Source organism: Crocodylus porosus, unplaced genomic scaffold (assembly GCF_001723895.1).
Source record: "Crocodylus porosus isolate Cpor-Errol unplaced genomic scaffold, CroPor_comp1, whole genome shotgun sequence".
NCBI classification, from domain to species: domain Eukaryota; kingdom Metazoa; phylum Chordata; order Crocodylia; family Crocodylidae; genus Crocodylus; species Crocodylus porosus.
The window spans coordinates 19,461,249-19,484,940 of record NW_017728921.1 but is presented as its reverse complement, the minus strand read 5'-3'; the positions used below and the strand labels follow the sequence as shown (position 1 = coordinate 19,484,940).

At 40.2% G+C, this 23,692-nt stretch overlaps 1 protein-coding gene across 2 annotated transcripts in view; it reads left to right on the top strand.

Moving 5' to 3' along the window:
* Positions 1-23,692, top strand: part of CCDC60 (coiled-coil domain containing 60) — a 148,362-nt gene that overhangs the window by 104,129 nt on the left and 20,541 nt on the right. Inside the window, exons 5-8 of one of the 2 annotated variants that reach the window (XM_019539246.1) lie at positions 13,588-13,710; positions 16,126-16,230; positions 17,821-17,911; positions 19,877-20,135. In XM_019539246.1, coding sequence (XP_019394791.1) covers positions 13,588-13,710; positions 16,126-16,230; positions 17,821-17,911; positions 19,877-20,135 — 578 coding nt within the window. The remainder of the gene's footprint in view (positions 1-13,587; positions 13,711-16,125; positions 16,231-17,820; positions 17,912-19,876; positions 20,136-23,692) is intronic. The other variant, XM_019539247.1, reaches the window with a different exon arrangement.

Sequence of the window (23,692 nt, the reverse complement as noted above, 5' to 3'; positions counted from 1 at the left end):
CATCAGCCCTATTGTTCCAACAGCTTTCTGGAGAGTCCCCCCTTTGATGGCCTTTTGTATGAGTGACCTGGGTTTACTCAGTTCCTTGTTTTACAAAGCCATATATTTCCTGCCACCTGTGGCATGGGTGACCAGCAGTACAAAAATCCCCTGCTGCCCAAATAGGCAGCTAGGTTACCATAGCTTTAGTAACCCAGTCAGAATCAGTAAAAATAGCTACATTTTACTCTAACCCTTCTTGTTGAAAAACCTGTGAAATGGCAGCTATTTTAGCTGCTTGTGCTGAATGAGGACAAGTGGCTTCAGCAATGTCTTGCCCATTGTTTGCTCAGACAGCTCCAAAACCTGGTTTCACTTTTCCCTTCTGATAGTGGCTGGACCCATCTACCAACCGCACTTGTATTTTCCCTAAATCTACTTTTTGAAAAAGTCTACCTTCTTTTACTCACCATTTAATACGTTGGTATTCTGGCAACAGACACTCAGGTCCTCTCCCTTAACTATTAGGCCATAAGGAGTTGGGGCTAACCATTTGTCCTTTTGGAATGTAACGCCTTTATTCATCAATGCCACAGTCCACTGAGTCAACCTAGAACTTGAGACTGTCTCATCCTGAAGTTTTCCAGATGCAGTTTACTTCAGGGGGGAGTGAGTAGTCTGAACTACAGTCTGACTACTTCCAATGATATACTCCCAATGTTCCCTGGCCCAAATTAATGCTAGACATTTCTTCGCACAGCGGGTGAAATTTTGATTAGGACAGCTTAAAGTCTTAGGTGCATAAACAGTTACACTTAATGTTCCTTCTTGTCTTTGTAATAGAGTAGCCCCCATAGCTGCCTCTCTGGTAGCCAAATGAATAACAAAAGGGATTCCCATTTCAGGATACACCAAGGTGGGAGCTTTAGCCAAATTCTCCTTAAGGATTTTTAGGGCTTCTGCTTGTTCTGGGCCCCATTCCCACTGATGATTTTTTTTCAATAATTTCCATAAAGGCCATGACTTCTCAACAGACATCTTAATAAAGTCCTGAGAGAAATTTAGGGTACCCAAAAGGGCTCTTAACGAATGGGTATCAGTAGGGGCTGGCAATTTTCCAATTACTTCTACCCGCTGTGCATCAGGAGTTTGCCCATGTTGTCACAAAACAATTCCCAAATACTTTACTTCTGGTTGAACTAACTGGACTTTTTGCCTGGTAACTTTAAACCCTGTGTTTTGAATAATTTGTAGTACTGCCGTTGTGACTTCATGAACAAATTCTTGAGTGGGCCCATGAATTAGGATGTCATCCCCATAAGAAATTACCGCGGGTTGATATTGATCAGGTACTTGGTCCCACATGTGCATTACATGAGCGTAGCAAATGGCAGAAGCATAATGGAAGCCTTGAAGCATGTGGGTAAAACAATACTGTTGTCCCTTAAAACTAAAAGCAAATTTATACCATGAATCTGGGTGTCAGGGAATTGCCAAGAATGTGTTATCTAAATCAATTACAGAAAACCAGGTCCCCACAGCAGCCCAATTAACAGGTCTTCCCTAATGGTCAAAACATGACTCAGATATAAATTTAGGAGACCACGGGAGATTGGGGCATCCATATTGTTCTGTTGGGGCTGGACTGGAGCTACTGGTTGTGGGGTCACCCCAGAAGCCAATTATGCTGTTCTCTGGATTTTGACCCAAACTTTAAGCAATTCACTAGTGGGCCAACCATGCTATTTTTCTTGTGATTCCGCTGCTGCCAATAATCTCTTCCAAATTTCATTTTGAATGAGACTCTCACCTTCCACCTTATTGGGTTCCCATAAAGGACGATAACTGTGTCTTATTACTCCCCCTCAGTTTCCCCAATTTCTCCAATTTCCTCTGCCTCTACCAGCCCATAGTCCACCATTCCAATTAGGCCCATAATTACCAAATGCAATGGACTGAGCTGGTTCCATCTCCCCACCCCCACTTCCATTTCTCCTTTTTAGATTGGTATTGAGCATCCCTCACCATCTTTCCAGCTGAAATGATAGCTTCCCTAAGCTGCGGGTATGGGGTAACAACAGTATCAAGTAACCCTAATGTTGTTTTAATTAGGGCATTAAGACCATCAAATAATGCATTTTTAAACTTGCAGTCCTCATAATCAGGTAGTTGGCTTGTAGGACTTATTGTAGTACTAGTGAATTGCCCATCAAGAATGATGGGGGTGGGAGTGGAGAGCCACCACCCAGCACCCCACGTTGCCACTGCCTCTCAGGAGTAAGGCAGGGGAGCTTGCCCCGCCATCCCCTCCACCAGCTCTCCACACTGCCACCGCCTCCACTGCCACTGCCTCTCCCCCTCTCCCCACCCTGGGCCCTGCTCTTTGGAGGCCTGTGGTAGTGCAGCGCTAGCCTCACCCCCCTCCCCACCCCACCCTGCTCCATCCCTGCCATCATACTTGATGGGCAATTTGCTAAATGATGGCATCATTTAGCAAATTGCCCATCGAGTATGATGGCAGGGATGGAGGGGATATGATGGGGGAGGCGAGGCCAGCACTGCACCATCACCACCCTGCGCTGCTGCCATCTTCAAGGAGCAGAGCCAAGCTGCTGGGATTCCTGTTGTAATTCTGTGCTTTTACTTTGTATTAGAAGAAGAGTATAAGCTACCCTGTGTTGGTATTTATTGCACTGATTATTTTATGTAGGTGTGTTCTGTTTGATATAACCTCATTATATATATTTATATATTGTCCTATCATTGTCAGGTATTTCCTGTCATTGGTTTATAATGGTTATCTTTAGGTACATATGTTTATTTGATGTAACCTTGTTGTATATGTTTAACTATTGATCCATCACTGCCTGGTTGCAGACTAATCAGAAGGCCAGAAGATAGGCCTATGCTTGAGTTTGGGGTTAATTAGAGCCTTTTTGTTTGTGTGAATTTATATCTGTTAACAGCATTTATATGTATATATATTCATGTATATAAGTTTATGGCTGTAAGTTATTAATTAATGTGTAAGATTAAACATGTACATAGTTAAGATTCACTGTGACGCTGAGTCTGCTCTGCTCTGAAAGGAAGGAGGTAAGCTGGCCTATAGCTAGACAGCCATGCTCCCCACAGCATACACACTCCCACTAACATCCCTTCCATTTAAAGAGGGGGTACTTCCCGCATACCACCAGGGTTACATATGGTTATCTTCCTGTTCAATTTGGAGAGAGCAAGCTGCTCTGAGCTTTTTATGGACTTCTAGTCTCTTTGTCCAGTGACTCAAAATCATCAGCCTCAAAATCATCTACCTATCAAATGATCATTTGACTGGATTAGTGCATCTAGGCAGGCAAGTTCTTCTAGGAAATAGCCGGCTTATCGACCTGTGGAACCTGAATTGGAAAAGAAACATGTTAGGATTTAACAGTCTTCCATTGTTAACCCTGTCATGCCAGCCCTCTGAATTTCAGCTTTAAATGGAAGTCAAAAGAAAGTAAGAAGAGCTTATAATCAAATGCAGTTTGTTTTGATTCAGGTACGTACATAAAGTTGATAATAAGAAACAGAATTCATACACTGTACTTAGATTCTCCAAATGGTCACCTTTAGAATTATATTGCTGCTATTAGCTAAGGTTGTAGCTGGTAATAACTATGTTTTCCTGCTGGGGTTTGCTGCTGCTCCTGTTGTTTCCAGTTAACAGTTTCCTTACATTTACTCTTCTTGTGTGAACTGACTCTCATCTCAGAGCCTGCAACCTCTAGTATCCCTGAGATTTTATCATTCTTAGCTCCAAAATTCAGAAAATTAATATTTATCTGCTGCCGGCTGCCTGTCATGTGGCCCTCAATGGCTTGCCAAAACTCAGTAAGCAGCCCTCCACCCAAAATAATTGCCTGCCTCTGCCATAACATCTCATGTAGACATGCTCACTGTGTGTGTAACCTTGGATAAATTACTAAGGGAAGATTTAAAAAGTAGTTAGGTGCTTCAAAATTACCTAGACACCCACTGGAGTTAGGCACCTATGTGCTTTTCAAAATCTCACTAAACACTCTTAAATATCTGGTTCTTACTTTCTCTGTGCTTTAGTCCCTCATCTGTAAAATGGTTATACCCAGTGGGGGGATCACACCCAAAGGAGAAGCAGCTCAGGGAGCTATGTTGCCCGGTATGAAGGCGGAGGAGACCACCTGTTAAGAGGACGTCGGGGGGGGTTCAACAGTAGGATTCTGGGGCCCAGTGTGGGGGCTGGTGACAATAAGAATGATAGCTGCCATCTGCAAGGCTTGGGCTGTGCTATAGGGGAGATAGTGCCCCCTGTCATCAGGGTAGGATATGGGCAGCCTCCCACTTATTAACACCTATTTAACTAATTAACAACAAGGCATGGCAGGCGAGAACATGGGCAGTTAGTCCAGGTGGGCGGGCCATAGTTGGATTGGCCCCGAGCAGGCCCCCTGTTACACTTCTCCACTCAGCTGGAACTCACCAGTGGTCCTGAGCAGCTGATTGGAGAAATGGAACCTCTGACAGTCAGAGCAATTAGCTTGAGCACCTGGGTGATTCTGCACAGTTGTTAGCTATGGCTCTGTCTGAATCCTAGTTGATTCACAAACCCCGACCTTCATGAACTATCTGGGTTCTACTGTATTAAACAAACAGAAATGTTACTGAATAAATCAGAACATTTTTTCATACAAACCTTTTAGTTCAGTGCTGGCCACTATTTTCATACAAGTGCAACTGTTCTATCACATATAGAAGTCATAAGATAGAATATATTGCATAAAAGCCTACAAATAGATGTGTATGTATTTATTCAGTTTCCTAACTATACCTTATTTTTAAACATTCAGATTATACCAGAGTTTATGCTTTCCTCTGGTTTGAACTAGATGCAAATATTTGGGATGCGCTGATGAAGTGACTGAATAGTCTTTCCTTTGAGAAAGGATAGCAATACTGGCAAAACTCTCGTTATGGAGACAGAACTTATATCAGTAAAAAATGAATTTGCCAGTATACATTGTATCATTTCTGCAAGCAAAAAGAAGCTATACAAGCAAAAACTCTTTTACAAAAGGTGTAAATGCACCTAAGCAAGAGCTTTGGCCCACACAGAAATACTGCCCAAAAATCACTCCCATAATCAGTATTGTTCTGTTGGCCAAAGTTTCTAGTGCAGACCTGACCAAAGACAGTAAAGTTGACATGAATGAATATTCAGTGTTTTGTTTGCCACACCCTCCATCTGATATTAGTTAAATGCATTTTTAGGTATGTTTTCCTCCCAAAAAACAAAAATCTGGAGGCTTAGGGTACCTCAAACTACTTCCTGATTGGCAAGTATTTCCTGATTAATCTGCCCATCTCCAATATATGTGGGATAGGATAAGAGAACACACTAAAAATAATGAAAGAAATGTACTCTGTTGGCAGACCTTTGTTTATTCATTCAAACTGTCCAATGTGAGTTATGCAGAGATTGGGTCCCTGCCAGTGGGTGTTAGTTTCAAGCTTGTCATGTTACTCATGTCTGCTTGTATGCAGCGGTAGGTGAGTTTAAAAAACTGTTTTCAGTCTATGTGGGAAATAGTGATCATTATCTGTTGTGGATATTTGCATCACTCCTGGCTATCAAAAGGCTAATATTATAAACTGAGTTATCAAAAGGCTATCAAAAGGCTAATATTATAAAATGGGAACTTGAGGGGTGGAGGGGGTAAGAAGGTCTCTAAAGCAGCTCAGTGACTTTTTTGGAGAAGGTCACGGGAGATAGAATCTAACTTCAGTGTTTCTTTTAAGGATTTGTATATACAGTGTTAAACACAGAAAGCATTGTGCTATAGATACCATCATGGACAAACGGCTTAGATAAGACAGCTAAAACTATTGAATGTAAAGTATTTTTTTTCATTTTTATTACTTGATTATCTTGTGTGTGGAAGAAGCATGCTATTGCTCAAACAGACCTTGAAGCAGAAGCTTTTAAGTGTAGTTTTAGCCAGAAAAAGGCTGTAAAAGATATCATGAGGTTCCAAACATCCTCTGAATTACTTTCATCCATGATTGTCTCCATTTACAAATCAAAAGATGATTTTGCTAGCTCCTAGCACCACAAGCTCTGCATGTTGTAGGAAAATCAAGCTGTGCTCTTTCTGCCTCTAACATCATAACCAAAAATGAATGTTCTGAGGGATTTTCCTGATAGTTTTCTGGCTAGTATATGAGGTATAATAAAATCCAGTTCTCTATTGCATAGATGTAATCATTTTATGGTTCAAAGATGTATACAAGCATTTTTTCCCCTCGTGTAAGGCTCAAAGGTACCCTGGAACAGATATATTGAGCCTGCTGTTCCTTTGTATTATATTGGTTTTATGTCATTGTAGTTCCACTGAAACCAAGGAGTTACACAGTATAAAGAATACAATCAGGAACATGTATAAAGAGTGCAGTCAGGAACACTGAGTAAAGGAGGTGCCTATTTATTTAAGTATTTATTGGTATAATTTCATTTCTTATTGAAGGACTAGGGCCAAGTATAGAGTCAAAAAGTCCAAGGCTAAATTGATTCCATCTTTGTAGGTTAGTCAAAACTGCAGAGTTTGAACTGATAAGCAAATGAACAGACATTCACTTTTGATTCAGGAAATGCAGTCACATGCCTGCAGTGGCTCAAGCCAGAAGCTGAGGGGTGCTAGAGCACAGCTATCAGCCACTGCCAAAGTGGAGGGAACAGAGACACCTCCAAGGCTTCCCCCACTCCCTGCTGGGAGGGGGGTAGTAGCATTGAATTCATAAAAGTTTGAACAAGAATAGTTCTTTCTCTGAAAAATTATAAAGCAAAAACTGTAAACACAACCTAGGAGGTGTATTCACTTCCTCTTCCTGCTGCCCCCAAAGTCTCTGGGATTTGCAGTCCAGCATCAGAGCAGCAGGACTCCACAAGATTGCTTGTTACTTCCTCTTCCTGCTTCCAGGTGCCTCTGGGATTTGTAGTCCACAGTTGCAGCCAGCACAAAGTTTAGCAGAGCAGGGCAGGGCAACTCCATACTTGAGAGAGGATGAGTTTAACCCCCCTCCCTTTCCCCAGACCCCAGCCGGGGTTTGCCTGGGGGGTGGGGGCAGTAAGCCAGCTGCCCCTGCTCCAGCTAGGGAGCAGAGGAGCGAGCCCAGCCCTGCTCTCTGGAGCAGACAGCCCAGCCCAGCCCAGGCCTGAAAAGCATGCTGGGATGCTGGGGGACTGTGATTAAACTTGAACTAGGTAGGATTCTGGGATAGAAGTTTCATAAACCAGTTTGACCCAAATCAGTTAATTCTGATACTACATTCAACCAGGTTTCTCTTAAACTAGTTTCAGCTATTTTGAAACTGGTTTATGTGCACTGAAGGTTTAAATCAGTTTTTGCTCTCTTAAACCAGTTTATGTGTAACTTCTGTCCCTGGCCTAGGAATCTTTATATTGATTTAAATTGACAATGGATCAGGACCTATTGGCATACTTTAAGCATGTCTGACTGTTGATAATGGATGGGTATATTTAATTTAACCTTGTGAGGCTTATGACTAACAAATACAAATTATAGTTGTTTATTCTCAATGGATTATGCTGCTTAAAATCATGAATATTATGGGTTAATAAATAGCATGGATTAGTGCCTAACCATTAAGCAATAAATAAATCCTACCCAGTACCTTAAAAGACATTTATATTAGTGTCCCATGGTAGCAGAGTTATGGGAAACAGTAAGAATTAAATTAATTTCATACTCAAACCCAATTATGACTACATTGCAATACAAATGGTTATGCCCAAGAAAAATTAAGGTAAGTATTCCACACAGAAAGGACCAAAGTTATGTTGACAAATGGTAAATAGCAGATATTTAAATAATTGTTAGAATTCCGTGAGCCCATGAAATTCATCATAAAGCCACATCACAAAGGACCTATTAGAAATTAGATTATCTAATCTACCCTTCTCTCAGTGCAAGAGTGTTTCTTATTTTAAAAAAAAATATTATTTTTTTAAAGTATATATATATAAAATAAATAAATAAAATCCAGTGCATTAGATAATCTAATTTTCAGTTACCCCACTGGCAGTAATTTAGTTTAAATCATTCTTCGGTATACATTGAGAATCAGTGCTGATTTTGGATCCCCGTAATATTTTCTTGATAAACTGTACTGAGAAACTATTTGCAGGTGTTTCCAAAATGATTTGTTGCACATAAGCCTTCTGACCACATGGGTGTACTGTCTTTGTTTTACCTCTGCAGTTTCAGATGAAATTGTGGTGTAGTGATGGATGTTATTTTGTTGTTTTCTATTTAGAAAGGGCAAGTAATATGTTACCAAAAAAATGAAGTTAGTCTCATATATTTGATATTATTATAAATCAACAGTCCTGACTTCAGGCTAACGCAGCTAACTACCTCTCTGCTGTATTGATAGGACAGTGTCATTATTGTTATACATGTAATTGTGTTATCAGCTCTTTTACCATATCAATATTTTGTAATACACAACAAGCTCCCTGCCAGAAATAAGGAAAGAGAAGAGAAACATCTTTCCTCTTATTAAAGTAGAAGTGTTGGACATATGAGTAACTCCACAATATGATTGCTATAGTTTCTACTTTGATACTCAAACTTCCATTAGGACTGATGAAGAAGAGGTTCAAGGAAAAGTCTGGTTTGGGGAAACACGAAGCTCATGTTTTTGCACAGTGGATCCCAGAGATTTCATAGTCACATTTAGTTCAAAGCAGCACAAATTTCCTTTGTAGAATTCACCTGTAATCTTTATCCAAAAGAGTCCTCTCCCAAAAGTCTGGTATATGACAGGCTCTACCTATATATTTCATTGGAAGATAGTGAGTGTGTCTACACAAAACATTTTGCTGCACATTAAACTAATCTAATGCCCAATAAAGCATCACCATCTACATTTGTGTGGCAATTATTGTGCAGTCTATTAGCCTAATGCACCAAAGCAGCAAGCAGCAAGGGGGCAGGGAGAGCTGTCCCAGCTCAGCAGCACACCGCCTGCCAGGTCCCTATCTCCACATGGCTGGGAGGCAGCTGCCCAGCAGCTGAGACAGCTCTCCCTGCCTCGTGGACATTGGGACAGGTCCTGATCTCCACATGGCTGGGCGGCAGCTGCCTGGCATCTGGGACAGCAATCCCAGTCATCATAGAATCATAGAATCATAGAAGTAGGGTCGGATAGGACCTTGTAGATCTTCAAGTCCGACCCCCCGCCTGAGCGGGAGAAAAGACTGGACTCAGATGAGTCCAGCCAGGTAGGCATCAAGCCTCTTCTTAAAGACCCCCAGGGTAGGAGCCAGCACCACTTCCCTAGGAAGTTGGTTCCAGCTCCTAGCCGCCCTAACTGTGATGTCATAGTCTTGTAGGGATTGGGATCCATCCCAATCTCCATGGGCAGGCAGCTGCCCCACAGCCAAGACAGCTTTCCCTCACCCTGTAGCGGTCAGGACCAGCCCTCATGCCCCTTGCCAGCCTATGGATGTCACCCAGGGGACCCTGGAGATCCCCCTGGCTGCTGCAGGGGGGCAGAGCAGGGCAGGAGCAGCCCTAGGCAACTGCTCCCATCAGGAGCAAATTTGTTCCTAACAGGCACATGGTTTAATGCATGTGGGAGACCAGTTTAATGAATCTGAATTTTCAGTGCTGAAAAGTCAGGCATGTTAATTGCACATACAGATGGACCTGTGTTAACCAGAGGTAAACAACATCAGTCTAAAACAGTGGTCCTCAACCCATGTTCATAGGCAGTATGGTTCCTGCAAGATCCTCTGCCATTGCTCACAACCCAGAAAATTAGAAACTTAAAATTGAGGGCAACATAGAGAGCAACATATGCTGCTACATGCAAGATAATACTTGCTCCATATTATTGCCCATGAACCAGTGAAGGTTGGACACTACTAGTCTGTAACCATGATCCCTTTTCTAGTATCTCCCCTTATTAGGCAGAACTGACTAGGCACTAGTTTCTCCATTACTGAATTAGCTAAACCAAAGTATTTGATGGCACATTTATAAAACAGAGGGTATCTAGGCAGGATACGATCCCCTGAACCCAATGTTGAGATACATTTCCCTGTACTAGTGCATGTACCATAACAGTGACTGCTTTTTCAATTGAATAAATGTGACAGTTGAATGTCAGGGGCACACTTTTTATTTCTTTTTTATTCCAACTACACAAAAGCCTGTAATTGGCAGTAGGATGCTGACCCCAAAACTCTGTTTCATATTCATGAAAAGAATCTTATTCCAAAACTGTATGCAGTCTTCAAGAAAGGTGCTGTTCATAAAAATCTGCATAAGAAGCTTAATTTTGACCTTACCTGCCAGCTATACTGATGTGGCCGGTACCATTTCTGATTTACACCAATTTATCATGCTACTGATGGCAGCACAGCATTTTGTCTTTTCTTTTTGTGGGCCCACTATACTTTTTAGCATAGCTGTGTCCTTGGAGTACTCTGCTAAGTAGCCCAGAGAGAAAGCAAATTAGTGTTATGGGCTTATGCACCTGAGACATTTCCTTGCTCCTGGTCTTTCTTTTTTCTCCTCTTCCACGATCATGCTGTTTTTAATGCAGCAATAAATGCAGGGCATACTTCTTCACACAGCTGTCTTAACTGTCAGTTTTGAAAGCTTGCTTCACCTGTTCTAAGTCTAACATGGCAAACGCCTTGACAGTCAGTAGGCTACAGAGCTTTATGTTTATTTTTCATGCTATATTTCTGAAATACTATCCAAGAAGTAATGTGTTCCTGGCCCAGAAATATGCTAAGCTACCCAAGGAATTCCTAGCTAAGTTGATCTGCCTCTTCTCCCTGTCATCTATGTAGATACATTATCCTTGGAGTGCCCTATTTTACAGTAAGAGGTGACACTGGGCACATCTAATGTGCCTTTTCATATGTGCATTAAATTTAGTACCTCCAATGTGAGATACTAAATTAATGCTCATTAGGCTTCCCTAATGTACAGTAGTGCATTTGCATGGTTTTTCAGTGATGCTGTATGCATAGTAGACTATTTTACTGCACATTAGCATAATTTCATGGTTTTTTATGTGACATTTAAATGCGCAGTAAAATAATCTACTGCACACTAAGCACACATATAGACATGCCCACTAGATATGTATATATTATCAAACCCAAAAAAATCACAATTCAAAGGCAACTACTGGCATTAGGCACTGATCCAGAAGCCGAATGGTGTATATTGCAAAAGTAAAACTAAAACCTCCAACTTTTAACAAGTCATGGTGCTCAGACCAAAGGTATCACTTAACTTCATGTACTGCACTCTGTCACTTCGATGATCTGCTCAGGTCCCTTCCAACCCTACAAACTCTGAAACTCTGAAACTTTTTACCCGAAGCCCTCCAGTGATGTAGTAAGTAATATTTTTGGTATTTGTCAAATAGGATGTTTTCTCTACTTCTCTCTTCTTCCCAGACGAAAACCCACTTATATATGGGCTCTTCTGTTGTCATGAAGTACTATAGCCTGTCATTTGTGAAGGCAAGGTTGAAGAAGGGTACCATGGTGCCTATACATGTTCTCCGACATTCTAATTAGAATACATGGTGGTGGCAGGGGTGCTTTAACTAAAACTCATTAAACAAGCTTTAGTTAATGTGTTCCTGTGGCCATTTTGAAAAGCAGGATGCTGAAAACATATCAGCCTGTGGTGTCCAGGAGTCACTCCAATTAAAAGGCCCACCCCTTCACCCCCCACTCCAGAGCATGTGTACAGATGCTCTTAAATTGGAAAGTGGTGAAGTTTGAAATGGTTTTGGTTTTTGTGGGAGCAAGTTCTGCACTCTTGCCTCTATCCCTGAGAAACCGCTCTTTTTGCACCAATGAACTTTACTGTTGAGTGAACAAACAGTTCTAATATGCCAGACAAGCGTCATCATTTGAATCTCTTAATTATTCCTGACTTAAAGCTTGAAGAGCCTTAAAGATGGGAATCAAGAGCTTAAGTTTGTCATTTTGTTGCACGGGCCTCCAGCATAACAAGCAGAGGACATATCAGGGAGAGCAGGCAGGTCATCAGGAAGAGGGGAAACTCCTGTGAGTGCCCACAGTCACTTGGCTGGAGGTGGTGGGGTGTAGGAGACCCTTAAAGCCTGTGCCTAAGAGCAAGCAGGCAGTCTGACTCTGCCAGCCAGAGAGTGAAGAGCTCCTACCCTGGAAAGCTGCACTGGGAGACTCTGCTGACCCCTGGAGTGCCTGCCCATGTATCAGTACGACACTGAAAGCTTGCTGCAGTGCAGACAGAACCCAAGACAAGGGGAAGCTGGGCAGACAGTGGGTTGGCTTAGAGTGCTGTTAGAGCCAGTGGGCTTATGTGCTTTTGTTTGAGTTGCACTGGTGGTTTGGGTGGGTCTGTGAAGGGTCCCATTAGCATGAAAGGGGCTTGGGGTCAGAGGCCCCAGAGCTTGCGGACCAGAGCAAGCCCAGTGCACAAGAAAGACCGAACTTGGGGGCCAGAGTGAGCCCGGTGCCCAAGAAGGACAGACCTTGGGGGCCAGAGCTGCGATTGAGGCTGGAGCCCAGAAGCTAGGTCCACCACAGATGGACCTGAGATAAGAGACCCAGCAAGAGTCAAGGGGCACAAGCTGAAAAGGCCAAGTCCCCTATAGGCATTGGGTGCCCTAGGAGCACATATGGGGAAGGGGGGCCCATCCTGCTTGAGGAGAGGATTTGAGGCTAGCAGGATTCAGAGAAGCAATCCAGTGACAGACTGTAGGACTGGGACTGGCTCTAGGACCCTTGGGCAGCTTCCCTGCCCAATCAATTACATCAAGGCATGGCAGGTGAACATTAAGGCTAGGGACAGAAGTTACACATAAACCAGTTTAAATGATCAGAAACTGGTTTAAACCTGTAACAGAATAGAAGCTCAGTGCACATAAACCAGTTTCAAAATGGCTGAAACTGGTTTAAGATAAACCTAGTTGAATGTAGTATCGGACGTAACTGATTTGGGTCAAACCGGTTTACAAAACTTCTGTCCCAGACTCCTTCCTGGAGGCATGTGGCTGTATTTCCTGTATCAAAGATAAATGTCTGTTCCCTTCTGTTTCAATTTAGTCTGTGCAGCTTAAATTAAACTTGAAAGACTAAATCAATTCAGCCTCGGGCTTTTTGACTGTCTGTACCTAACCCTAAAGGGAGGGTGCCTTAGAGCCCGAGCTGGGTGGGTGCCATTTGGCCACCAGGGGCATGACAGGGGTTCTGTTGCATGGAATCCTGTTACATGGAATATGGGACCAGTCTCAAAGTCTTTTCACTACAGAATTTCAAAAAAAACTCACTAACTTAGATGCCCAGAGGATTTTAATTTACACGCCCAACTAAAGTTTTCAGTAATAGTCCAATCATATGCATCCCAAATTATGCTACATGAAAGTCTTTTAAAAAGAAGGAAAGAGGAAGGGTGGACAGGGGTTAACATAAATGAAGTTAGGCCATCTCATTGGTTCTATACATACTACAACTTTCACTTCTAATGTTTTTCTTTATCTTTCTTCCCATAGTTTCTTTTTAACAGATGGCCCCTTGCTGAGGAAGGCAGTGAAGAAGAAAATGAAGACGGTTGTACGACCTTTCACACCTGTCCATAACAGCCTCTTGGTTCCAAATACCTCTGAAGCAGCCATGTATGTTTTAGACAAATTTATTACCCACCCAATCTGAAAATGGAGTTTCAAGTAAAATGAGTCTGCTAATACATGAGCTGCCAGCATATGACTTGTGAAATAGCCAACATATTTCTGTGCAAGTATGTCTTTATGAGATGTACCTTAATGCATTTTGGAGGTGGATTAAGCTAAACTACACAAAGGAACTCAGTGCAGAATAGAAGCATCCATGCAGGGAGATAGCATGGACTATTGTCCTTTAAATTTACACCAAAGCTTATTTTGCAGTAGCTTCTCCATACCAATGCATTTGACAACTTGTTTAGATTCCAGTTGCACAAGGTGTTGAATGTCAAATGGCCACTATTTCTATTAATAGGAATTGAAAGCATTAAGCACTTTATAAGATCAGGTTTATAGAATTGTTTGACACACACATGACATGATACACTGATGGGTCAGGGCTGTATATCAACATTGCAGATGTGTTGAGAATAGTCTAGGATGCATGGGCTACTGAAAAATGTATACACCCCAGAATTATTTTGTGCTAACACCTAAGGATCCGCTTTTGACCTCAGATACATTCATTCAGATCCCACTGGATTCAGTGGGGAGTATGCAGACAGATGTGGCTGCTTTTCAGTATCTTGAAAAAACACTCTTAAACATTTATTAGTTATTTTTTGTCTACCTTTCCACAAGAAAACCATCAAACCCCATCCAGTACTTTCTGCTGCCAAAACATTTTCCCATGTTTCCCCCAAATCTTTTACTTTATCATGTTTATTGGAACAGTTCTGAGAGACCAACTAAAGACAGGGTTTCTTGTGCTAGGCACTGTATAAACACAGAAAAAGTGACAGTATTGTATAATATGGATAGGCAAGACAGACAAGGGAGCGAGAAGAAAGGGATGTGTACTGACTTGGGAATGATACTGGCTTGGGAAGGATAATTCCTTTTCACAGCTTCAGAAGATACGAAATTTGGCTTCAATTCACATTAGAATGAAAACAAAACTATTTTTAAAGGAGTTTCATGAAACAGTATTCAGTTTCAGTCTTTCTCTGGAAGTAACCAGAAAGACTACCCTGAACCTCAGAAACTTTCTTATTGAAAATGTCCTTGCAACCACTAAGTTTCTGGAAAGCATGCTTGATGTAAATGAAACAATCTTTTTGGTTGAAAATCGTTTCACTGAAAATGTTCTAATAGCTCAAAATATAACATGCAAACTACCACACTAGTTCTATATTTTCCATTTGGTTTTGTTATTTGATTTCTTTCAAGTGAGGCTTTTAGGTAGATGGAAAGACAAAGAAAGATAGGGTTGGAACAAGAAACCAGTCAGCCCAGGGGGGAGAGAGTATAGAGTGTGAACTGCAGAACATGCATGCCTGTGGGGCCTTGCTTGAACTGCTTTCTAAAGCTGCACAGTCAGGTTGTGGCTCTGGATGGCTCCTCTGTAATTTTTTTCCCCACAAGCCACAAGGCAGGGAAGTAGATCTGAAGGACCTTGGGATCTTCCATTGCACAGTTCTCAGTCTTGGGCTTCTAGGGAACAGAGGTGGCTTCAACAAATAACCCTCTTCCCTAGTTCAGTCGTATGTATTTGGATTCATGATTGCAAAGCGGTGCCTGCCCCTGTCTCCTAACTCTCATCTGTTAATATTCTTCAGTACACTCAGCCGTGTTGCCCAGTTCACCTCTCACTGTCATCATTAGAAACATGGGGATGTGAGTAATAGAGGCGATCTAGAATTATATCAGTGCAGGAAAAAGAAGTTTTCATTTTTTTAGGAAGTATTCGCAGAAGATAGACCTTCCAGGACTCTTGCATCCCAGTGTTCACAAGTGTAAAGAGAACTAGGGAGAGTAAAAGGAAATGCAGAGACTGTACAAAAGAGGGGAGATTCTGTTAAAGTTTAAATGCTGTCTTGAACTGTTTAATCATAGGAGAGTAGGGAAAAATCCTCCAAAGCATATGAGATCTAACTGCTTCTGCTAATAACATCCATCACTTACCTTCCTCTTTTTCTCTAGTTGGGTCATTACCCTACAGATACAGTCATAAGAAAGTGATAGTTTGCACTTACGTCACTGTATATTTGCACACCGAGATTGCAAGTTGCTTTAATGCACAAGATGGGGAAACGTTCTGGAAACTGAGCAAGGATTCCTAATTCAATGCATAGAAAGGTAGAAGAATCCAGGAGCACTGATCAGTGTAAGAAGCTGTCTTCACAGAATACAGGTGTATTCGGTCTTTCTTCCAACCATGATCCGTGCTATTAATTTAGTCTGTATTTATTCCCAAGATCATTGTTGTTATTTCTTGTCTGCCAGAAATTTACTTTGTATGAAATTATCTGAGTATTCCTTCTCTCAACTTTGCAGTACAGCATGTTTGTTTTTTCTTCATTTTCACAGTGAACCCCTTTTTCGACAACTATGTGCTTTACACTGGCTTTTGGAAGCTTTGACTCTTGAACCTAACTGCTCTATAAAATCTGTGTTAACCTGCTGGAATCCGAAGTATGTGTGTATTGCCTGAAGTTTTTGATGGGATGAGACTTTTTTTATTTGAAATGTTATTTTTCTCTCTTCTGTTATGTAAAAATTGAGTGACATTATTACTACTTCTGGGCCACACATCTGTGCCAAATTTTGCACAGAATTTCCTGTTGGAATCAGTGGGGAGGTGTAAGAATCAGTGACATAGCATGGCCCTCTATTATTATACCCTGCAGCATTAACTGAAAGTACCTTGTGTTTTCCAAACCAAATGTACTTTTTTAAAATTATGCAAATTAATATATGTAATAATGACATGACTGCAGCTTTCCTTGCATAGCTGTCCCAATGAAAGGAAAAGGAATTTCACATGCACTGTGTTTATAATAGAATGCCTGTTATCTATTTATTAGCTATTTTTTATCAGCTGTTTATGACAACAATGGTATTTTTAAACAAAGAAATTACATCAGAACCTTTATATTGTTGTGTAATCAGTAGGAGATACTGTTTTAATTTTTTACATTTTCAACCTACAGGTGTAACAATGTTGAATGTAAATGTGTTTGCATTATTCAAGATGTTTTGCTAACTGTATACCTGAACATCAAACAGAACAATAGTCATGAATTTAATTATATTCTCTGATTCCACAGAGCAGCCTCTTCAAGGCTGTTCTGTTTTTTCTCCCTGCATGGTCAGAAATCCCAATGATACAAATAAGTACTCTGCTTTATATACAGTAGAGATGACAGAATAGCCTTGAAGACAGTTAGGTAGGTGGGTTGGAAAGGGAAGATTCGTCCAAAATATTCACCCATAGAGCATAAACCAGGCAAGAGACCACGGGGTAGAGATGCACATATTTGTAAGCAGGTTTTACAGACAGGAAAGGAATATAGCGATTCAGGGCTCTTGGGATCAATTTCAGCTCTGTTTCCTGTACCCCAAAAGTATATGCCCCCTTCTGCTTGTATCTGATGTGGCTCCTTTCCTATCCTCCTCTTCTCCTATGCAACTCCCTCTGGATGCTTGTCCCCCCTGCCCATATGTATCTTCACAACTTTTGGCTTCTGTATTGCTTTGAAGCTTTTTTAAAAAGTTGATCTGAAGCAGATACATTGCAAGGAATGGTTCAGCCCAAAGAATTAAGGTTTGGCAAAGTTATAGGCAACTAAGTCTTATAAGGGGTTTTGGGTGACCTTAAATATTGGTACCAGTATAAGCTCCACCTGTCTTAAACCAAATTTGCCATTAGTTATTTGCATCCATGAAGTTAAATCACTTTGGACCATTTTCTACACTGCCTTAAAATATCTGGAAATAGGAATGCATGGACACAGCTGAGAATATAGTATGGTCTAATGAATCTGTGGTATGTTTGTAGTACACAAGTTCAGCTTTCTTAATATTTTTCTTCATTTTTGACTATCAGTCACTCAGAGCTATCACACTTGTGAGTTATCACTCCCCTCCTTACAAGTGAAGATAAATGTCATAACAGAGATCGGCCACCATTTATTCTCTATTTATTGCATTTCTAAAAAGAACTTGTTGTAATAAAAGCAAGATTCTGGAAACGGAAAACTCATTAAATTGTTTTTCACTTAGGGACCCTGGTGGCAGTAAAAGTACATTAAAAAAAATCAATAAGGAAAAGACAGCAAGGTACAGATGGGAGCACTTTATCGTGGACACAAAGGTAACTTCATTGCTAATTTCTGCTTTATGACCGAGTCTAACTTTCAGAATATTTGTTTCTCTGTTTTGTTCCCTAATGTTACTCCCTGATTTGATATTTTATGTTCTGGAACTTGTGGCCTCTTGATACTTGGCTATCTGGATTTTAAAGAAAAAATATTTTGACAATGGATAACAGGAAGACCAATATTTAGCTATTTATAGGACTGAAACTGTGGTGTCAACTTATGAAGTAGTGATGTTGTTGGGGGAAAACATATTGTTAAAAAATACTTGTGGGTACCTGAAAATATTAGCCACTTTCTTGTATTTGCTCCATATCTTACTACCAGGAGACTCAACCCATCTAATCCAATCTCTAATGATTAGTCCTTACCCCAGTAAGCACTGAAGAGGGTTTGAGAGTTACTCAGTGAAGTGAGATTTTGACCATCGAGTTCTAGTTTGTTTGTTCATTTTAGGAGTCTCATCCTGGCAACTTCCTGGAGTTGCCTGGCTTTTTTTTTCCTTAATTAAAACTTAATAATTACCTTGGAAAATAAAATCCAAGTGCCAAAGCCGGTACAAGTAGTAGAAATCCAGGGGAAAGCAAAGGGAAAAAGAAAATAGAGCCATTTAGCTGAAGGGCTTTGTAAACAAAGAAAAATTAAATCATTAACTGAGAAGAAATGAAACTATAAAAGACAACTTCAAATTATCTAAAGGCAGCATACTGGAAACCTTTGGTACTGTTCTGCTGAGATAACCCATATTTCTTGAGGCAATGGTAAGAATTCTCTCACTTTTTTTTAATTACAAGTGTATTTGCATTAAAACAAAGGGAGTTAGAGTTGGCTAGGGATTAGACCAGGGGATTTGGAAACAGGACATTTAGATTCTGTTCCTGGTTTTGTATTGGCCATATAGTGTGTCCTTCAACAAATTACCTAACTTTCCTATTCTTTACCTTGCCCCAAAAGAATATGTCCAAGACATAATTCACAACTTGGAATGAAAGTTTCTTTAGAATCTGAGATATCATCTCATGGGCTTCATCTGCTCCTATTCCACACCTGAAAGTTTGTCATGTGTGACATCACAGCTAGTAAATATGATCTGATAATCAGAGGAATATGATTTCAGAGTAAGCAAACCAGTGAGTACCAAGTGTTCCTGAACATCTAAAAAGACAAAGTTCATGTTTTCATGCAAATATCCTTTATGGTAAGAGAAAAGAGAGGGGAGACATCACTCAGCAAGTCTTATAATAGTTGGAGATTTTTCTAAATAGAAGGGTTTCCAGGTGGTGTCTATTTTTTTAAAGTTAGGTTTCAAATCATCAAAAGCCAAAAAATCCAAAGTGATGCTGAAGCTGATGTGTCTTCATGCAGTCAAGTTGCTGTGTGTGTTGTTTTTCTTCCCACCTGAATTAATGACAGAATTGCCTTGCAGTTGTCATTTATTTGAACATTATTTAAACATGGTGTTTTATATTTGATACGAAGCCTTTGATCGAGATCTGGATCCCTGCAGGGGTATTTGCCATGTGAGACATACTGTTCTGATTATCACGCCTACAGATTTCAGTCTGCTGAAGTTTCATATTTCTGACACAGGAAATTCATTTCTCAGGATATGTGGTAGGGAGGAGGAGGAGGCTTGAACATTTATCACCACAGTGTTGACCTTTTTTCTCCTTAGAGGTGAAAAAGTTAAGGATTTCTTTTATTTCAAACCTCTGTGAAGATTCAGTGCTACTTGTTTACAAATTATATTAGTTCATTAATATCAAAGCCATAACCAGGGAAGGAGACTTCTCAGTGAGTAGCTTGACTAGCTATTTGAATTCACTGCTGCAAATTGTGGGGTACAAAAACCCCCGGAGGACTGCAGTATTGAAATGAGATATGGAAATACAGTGTACCATCCCTATCAGACATTGTCACAGAAATCCCCTCCTTTCTTTTCCTTCTTCCTTCTGTGCAAGAAATCCAGCCAGAAAGCACCACGTATTCAGCTTAGCAGGAAAACAAACAAGAGAACATCTGTCATAAGCATCTCTCGGCTTAGTGGTCCGTCATCTTCCCACAGCCGAACACCTCCTGGCAGCACACCTTCCCTTGTCCCCAGCTCTGAAGACTATGCCAATGTGAACACAGCTCCCTCTGATGGTACCAGAGAATTTGAAGATAGTGAGTCGATGCAGAGTAAGCAAACCAGAGAAGATGAAGAGCCTGTTAACTATTGTAAGTTGCCCTTTTTGGCTGCAAATAAAAATAGATTTGTTTCAATAGTTACTTAGGTTCGTAGCTGAAATACTCTCCTGGCTATAGCACACACTTGTGTTACTTTGGCTAGGTCACTTAACCTCTCTCTTCCTTATTCTTTCTGTCGGCACAGTAGAAGAACTGAAATGCAGCTTCCTCACAGGCATTAAGAACTGTAATTGTTAAAGTTTGTGTAATGTTTCAGACCTCTAGATGGGTAGTACTATAAAAATGCAAAGCGTTTATTATATCAACCACCAGATCACAGTTTTCCAATGAATTACTTCTATGTGCAATCAAAATTTCATTCACTGGATGCTCAGCAAATCACCAGAGATCAGTAAAGTGTCATTTCCATTGAGCAATATTTACCCGATGAGCAAATAGGGCCAGCATTTCTTTATGGGAAAACATCAAAGTTGCAAGTTAGACTTCACTCACCTTCACATGGGAGCACAAATTGGATTTGTCCGCCTCAGTGGATATGGCCTTCAACAATAGTGTTCTGGGGGCTGCATTATAAGTTAAGCTCATCTCCATCTTAAGTTCACTTACATGCCAAGAGCACTCTCCATGCAGGTGCTTGCTTTTGTGATGAGGTACTATAGGAGAAAATTATTTACTAACGATTCAGCTTGTTGTATTCTCCGTATTCCGCCTACTTCCTCCTTGGAGATTAATTTTTAGTGGAATTGAGTTTTATTTGTTAGATCAGATCAAACTCTCACTACAAGCAAATATTATGTGTCAGTAGATTAGCACATTCTATTATTAAGCACAGAATATATATATTCTGTATTATTACAGAAATAAAACCTGACTGGCAAACTCAGAAGTTTAACCTCCCCTGCTGTACTAAAAGGTAAAAAGTTTTGCCTAGAGTAGCCAGTAATGGAACGAATAGTTCAAAAGCTCATTCTGTATTTTCATTTGAGTAATTCTTCCTATGCAGAAGCATTCTGAACCCATTATGGACAAGTTACTAATAGATGTGCCAATGTTCAGGAAATCAGATTATTGAACTGGCATATGACCCACGATTCTGTGATTGTCAATAAAAAAATGACAAAATTGAAACAAATTCTTCAGAAAGCAACTGATCCACTAAAATTCTAAAATGAAAATACTGATGTATTTAATTTGAAGTTTATAAAACTGTACATGTTACTTGTGAATTATTATTGCTGCTGTTAATAGCATATTTTGTTTTATAAATACGGAAATATTTCTTCCAAAAATGACTTGTATCTAAAATATAAGTAAAAGCAGTACAAAAAAGAGAGGAGGAGTAAAAAGAGTAATTGTAGTAAATAGTCCAATGTAATTATCAAATAATTGCACTAAAAGAAATACAGTGCAGAGATTACAGTGAAAAGGGCTATGAATGCCACAAGACACACAAAATGGAATCTGACTTCCCAATCTCAAATAAGCTGTGACATACAGTCAGCCATTTTAGAACCAGTTGGGAGTCATAGATCATTGTCAGCTTGCTTTATACTAAAATTGCAACATTTGCAAAAAACACCAAATGGGAATAAATAGCAGGAAGGAAGTATATTGTTAATGAAGCTTGTGTCAGGAAATTGAGACTATTAAAATCAAAACTTTCTAAATTAAAAAAAAATGTAAAGGATTCAGCAGACCAAAGCATGGGTTCCCACAAATAGGGAAGTGTCAGTGAATTTCTAATTGGACAATTAAGTTCTGGCCTTTCTGTACATCAGGAAGTGATTTGTGTAAAAGCTGGTGAGGTGGCACATGCAGCTGGCATAGTGCATTCACAATTTAATTCGAGTTTGGATTGGGTGCAGAGATTTGTGAAGTGGCAAGGCTTCTCATTACACAGGGAAACCTCCGTATGTCAGAAGCCTCCTAAACAATTTAAAGAGAAACTTTTATAGTTTAAGTGTTTTATTATTTATATATTGTCATCTGACAGCACCAGCCTGGACATATCCAAAAATGCTGACCAGGCTTCCGTATTTTTCAACATGCTGAGCAATACCATAGTTCACAAAATGGGAGAAAAACAGGTATGAGGGATCACAAAAGGAAATGAAAAGCAGCAGATAACTATAATGCTGTCTGTGACAGCAGACAGCCATAAACAACCTTTGTATGTTATCTTTGAGCACAAAAGCTGGCCAAGGGAAAATTTCCCAAAAGGAACTTTTGTTCAACTACAGGTAAAAGAATGGATGACAGAGGAGCTTACGTTAGATTGGATTCAAAAAGTATTGTTTCAGCCGTCTGGGTCCCTGGTAAAGCTGAATTCTGTGTTTGTGATGGATGCTTACAAAGGACACACAACTGATGTATTTAATGACCACAAAACAAACCTGCCTGTTATCCCAGGTATAATGACATCACAACTTCAGCTATTGTAGATCTGTGCAAATAAGCCTTTTAAAGATATCACTTAAAAATCTTTATCACAAAAGACTTGTGAATGGCAAAAACCAGCTGATGGCAACTGGACAAATGCTCCTTGTACCTCTTCCAATCCTGGGTGAATGGATTTTTAAGGCATGAAATTCACTGACAACATAGCCTGCGAGGTGTTCCTTTAGAAAATGTTGCATCTCCATCTCCATGAAATAGAAAATGATGTTGTTTGAGAAATATCAAGTGATAAAGAAGACTCCTCAGTCTTAGAAGATGAACAGGAGAGATTTGCCCTGTTACATATATAGCATTTCACTACAAAGAATTGGGGGTGCCATGTTTTACATACTGCAGCTCTTAAATGTAAATATGCAGTTTTTTATGCTTTTTTAAAGTTTTTTGCTTTTTCTTTATTTGTTTGTTCTTAAATTGAGAGCCATAGAATCATCACCAAAAAAAAAGAAAAGAAAAGAGGGGTCTGGAAGGGACTTCATGAGGTCATCTAGTCCAACCCCTGTTCAAGGCAAGATCATGCCCATCTAAACCACCTCATCCACATGTTTTTCTAACTTGTTCTTAAATGCTTCAAAGAATGGGGAGTCCACAAACTCTCAAAGTAATCTGTTCCATTGCTTAAGCATCATCCTCGTTAGAAAATTCTTCCTAATATCTAGCCTAAATTTCCCTTGTTGCAATTTAAGACGTTATTTTATGTCCTGTTCTCCCTGGCAGCCACAGAGTCTATCACCATCCTCTTTATAACCACCCTTTGTATATATGAAGTTTGTTATAAATCCTTCCATCAGTCTGCTTTTCTCCAAATTAAATAATCCCAGTTTTTCCAACCTTTCTTTGTGAGTCATGTTTCCTAGGTCACTAATCATTTTTGTTACTCTCTGCTGAACTTTTCCCAGTTTGTCTACATCTTTCTTGAAGTGTAATGCCCAACACCGGATTGAGTACTCAAGGTGAGGCCTCACCAGTGCTGAGTAGTGTGGATGAATAACTCTATTCAGAAAACATACATTCATTCTTAAATTTGAGGGTTATGTGTGTTCAGAAGAATGCAGCATCTATTTGTAATACAGTGGGTACACCTACACGTGCACTTTACTGCGGAGCTGGCTAATTAGCTCCACAGTAAAGTG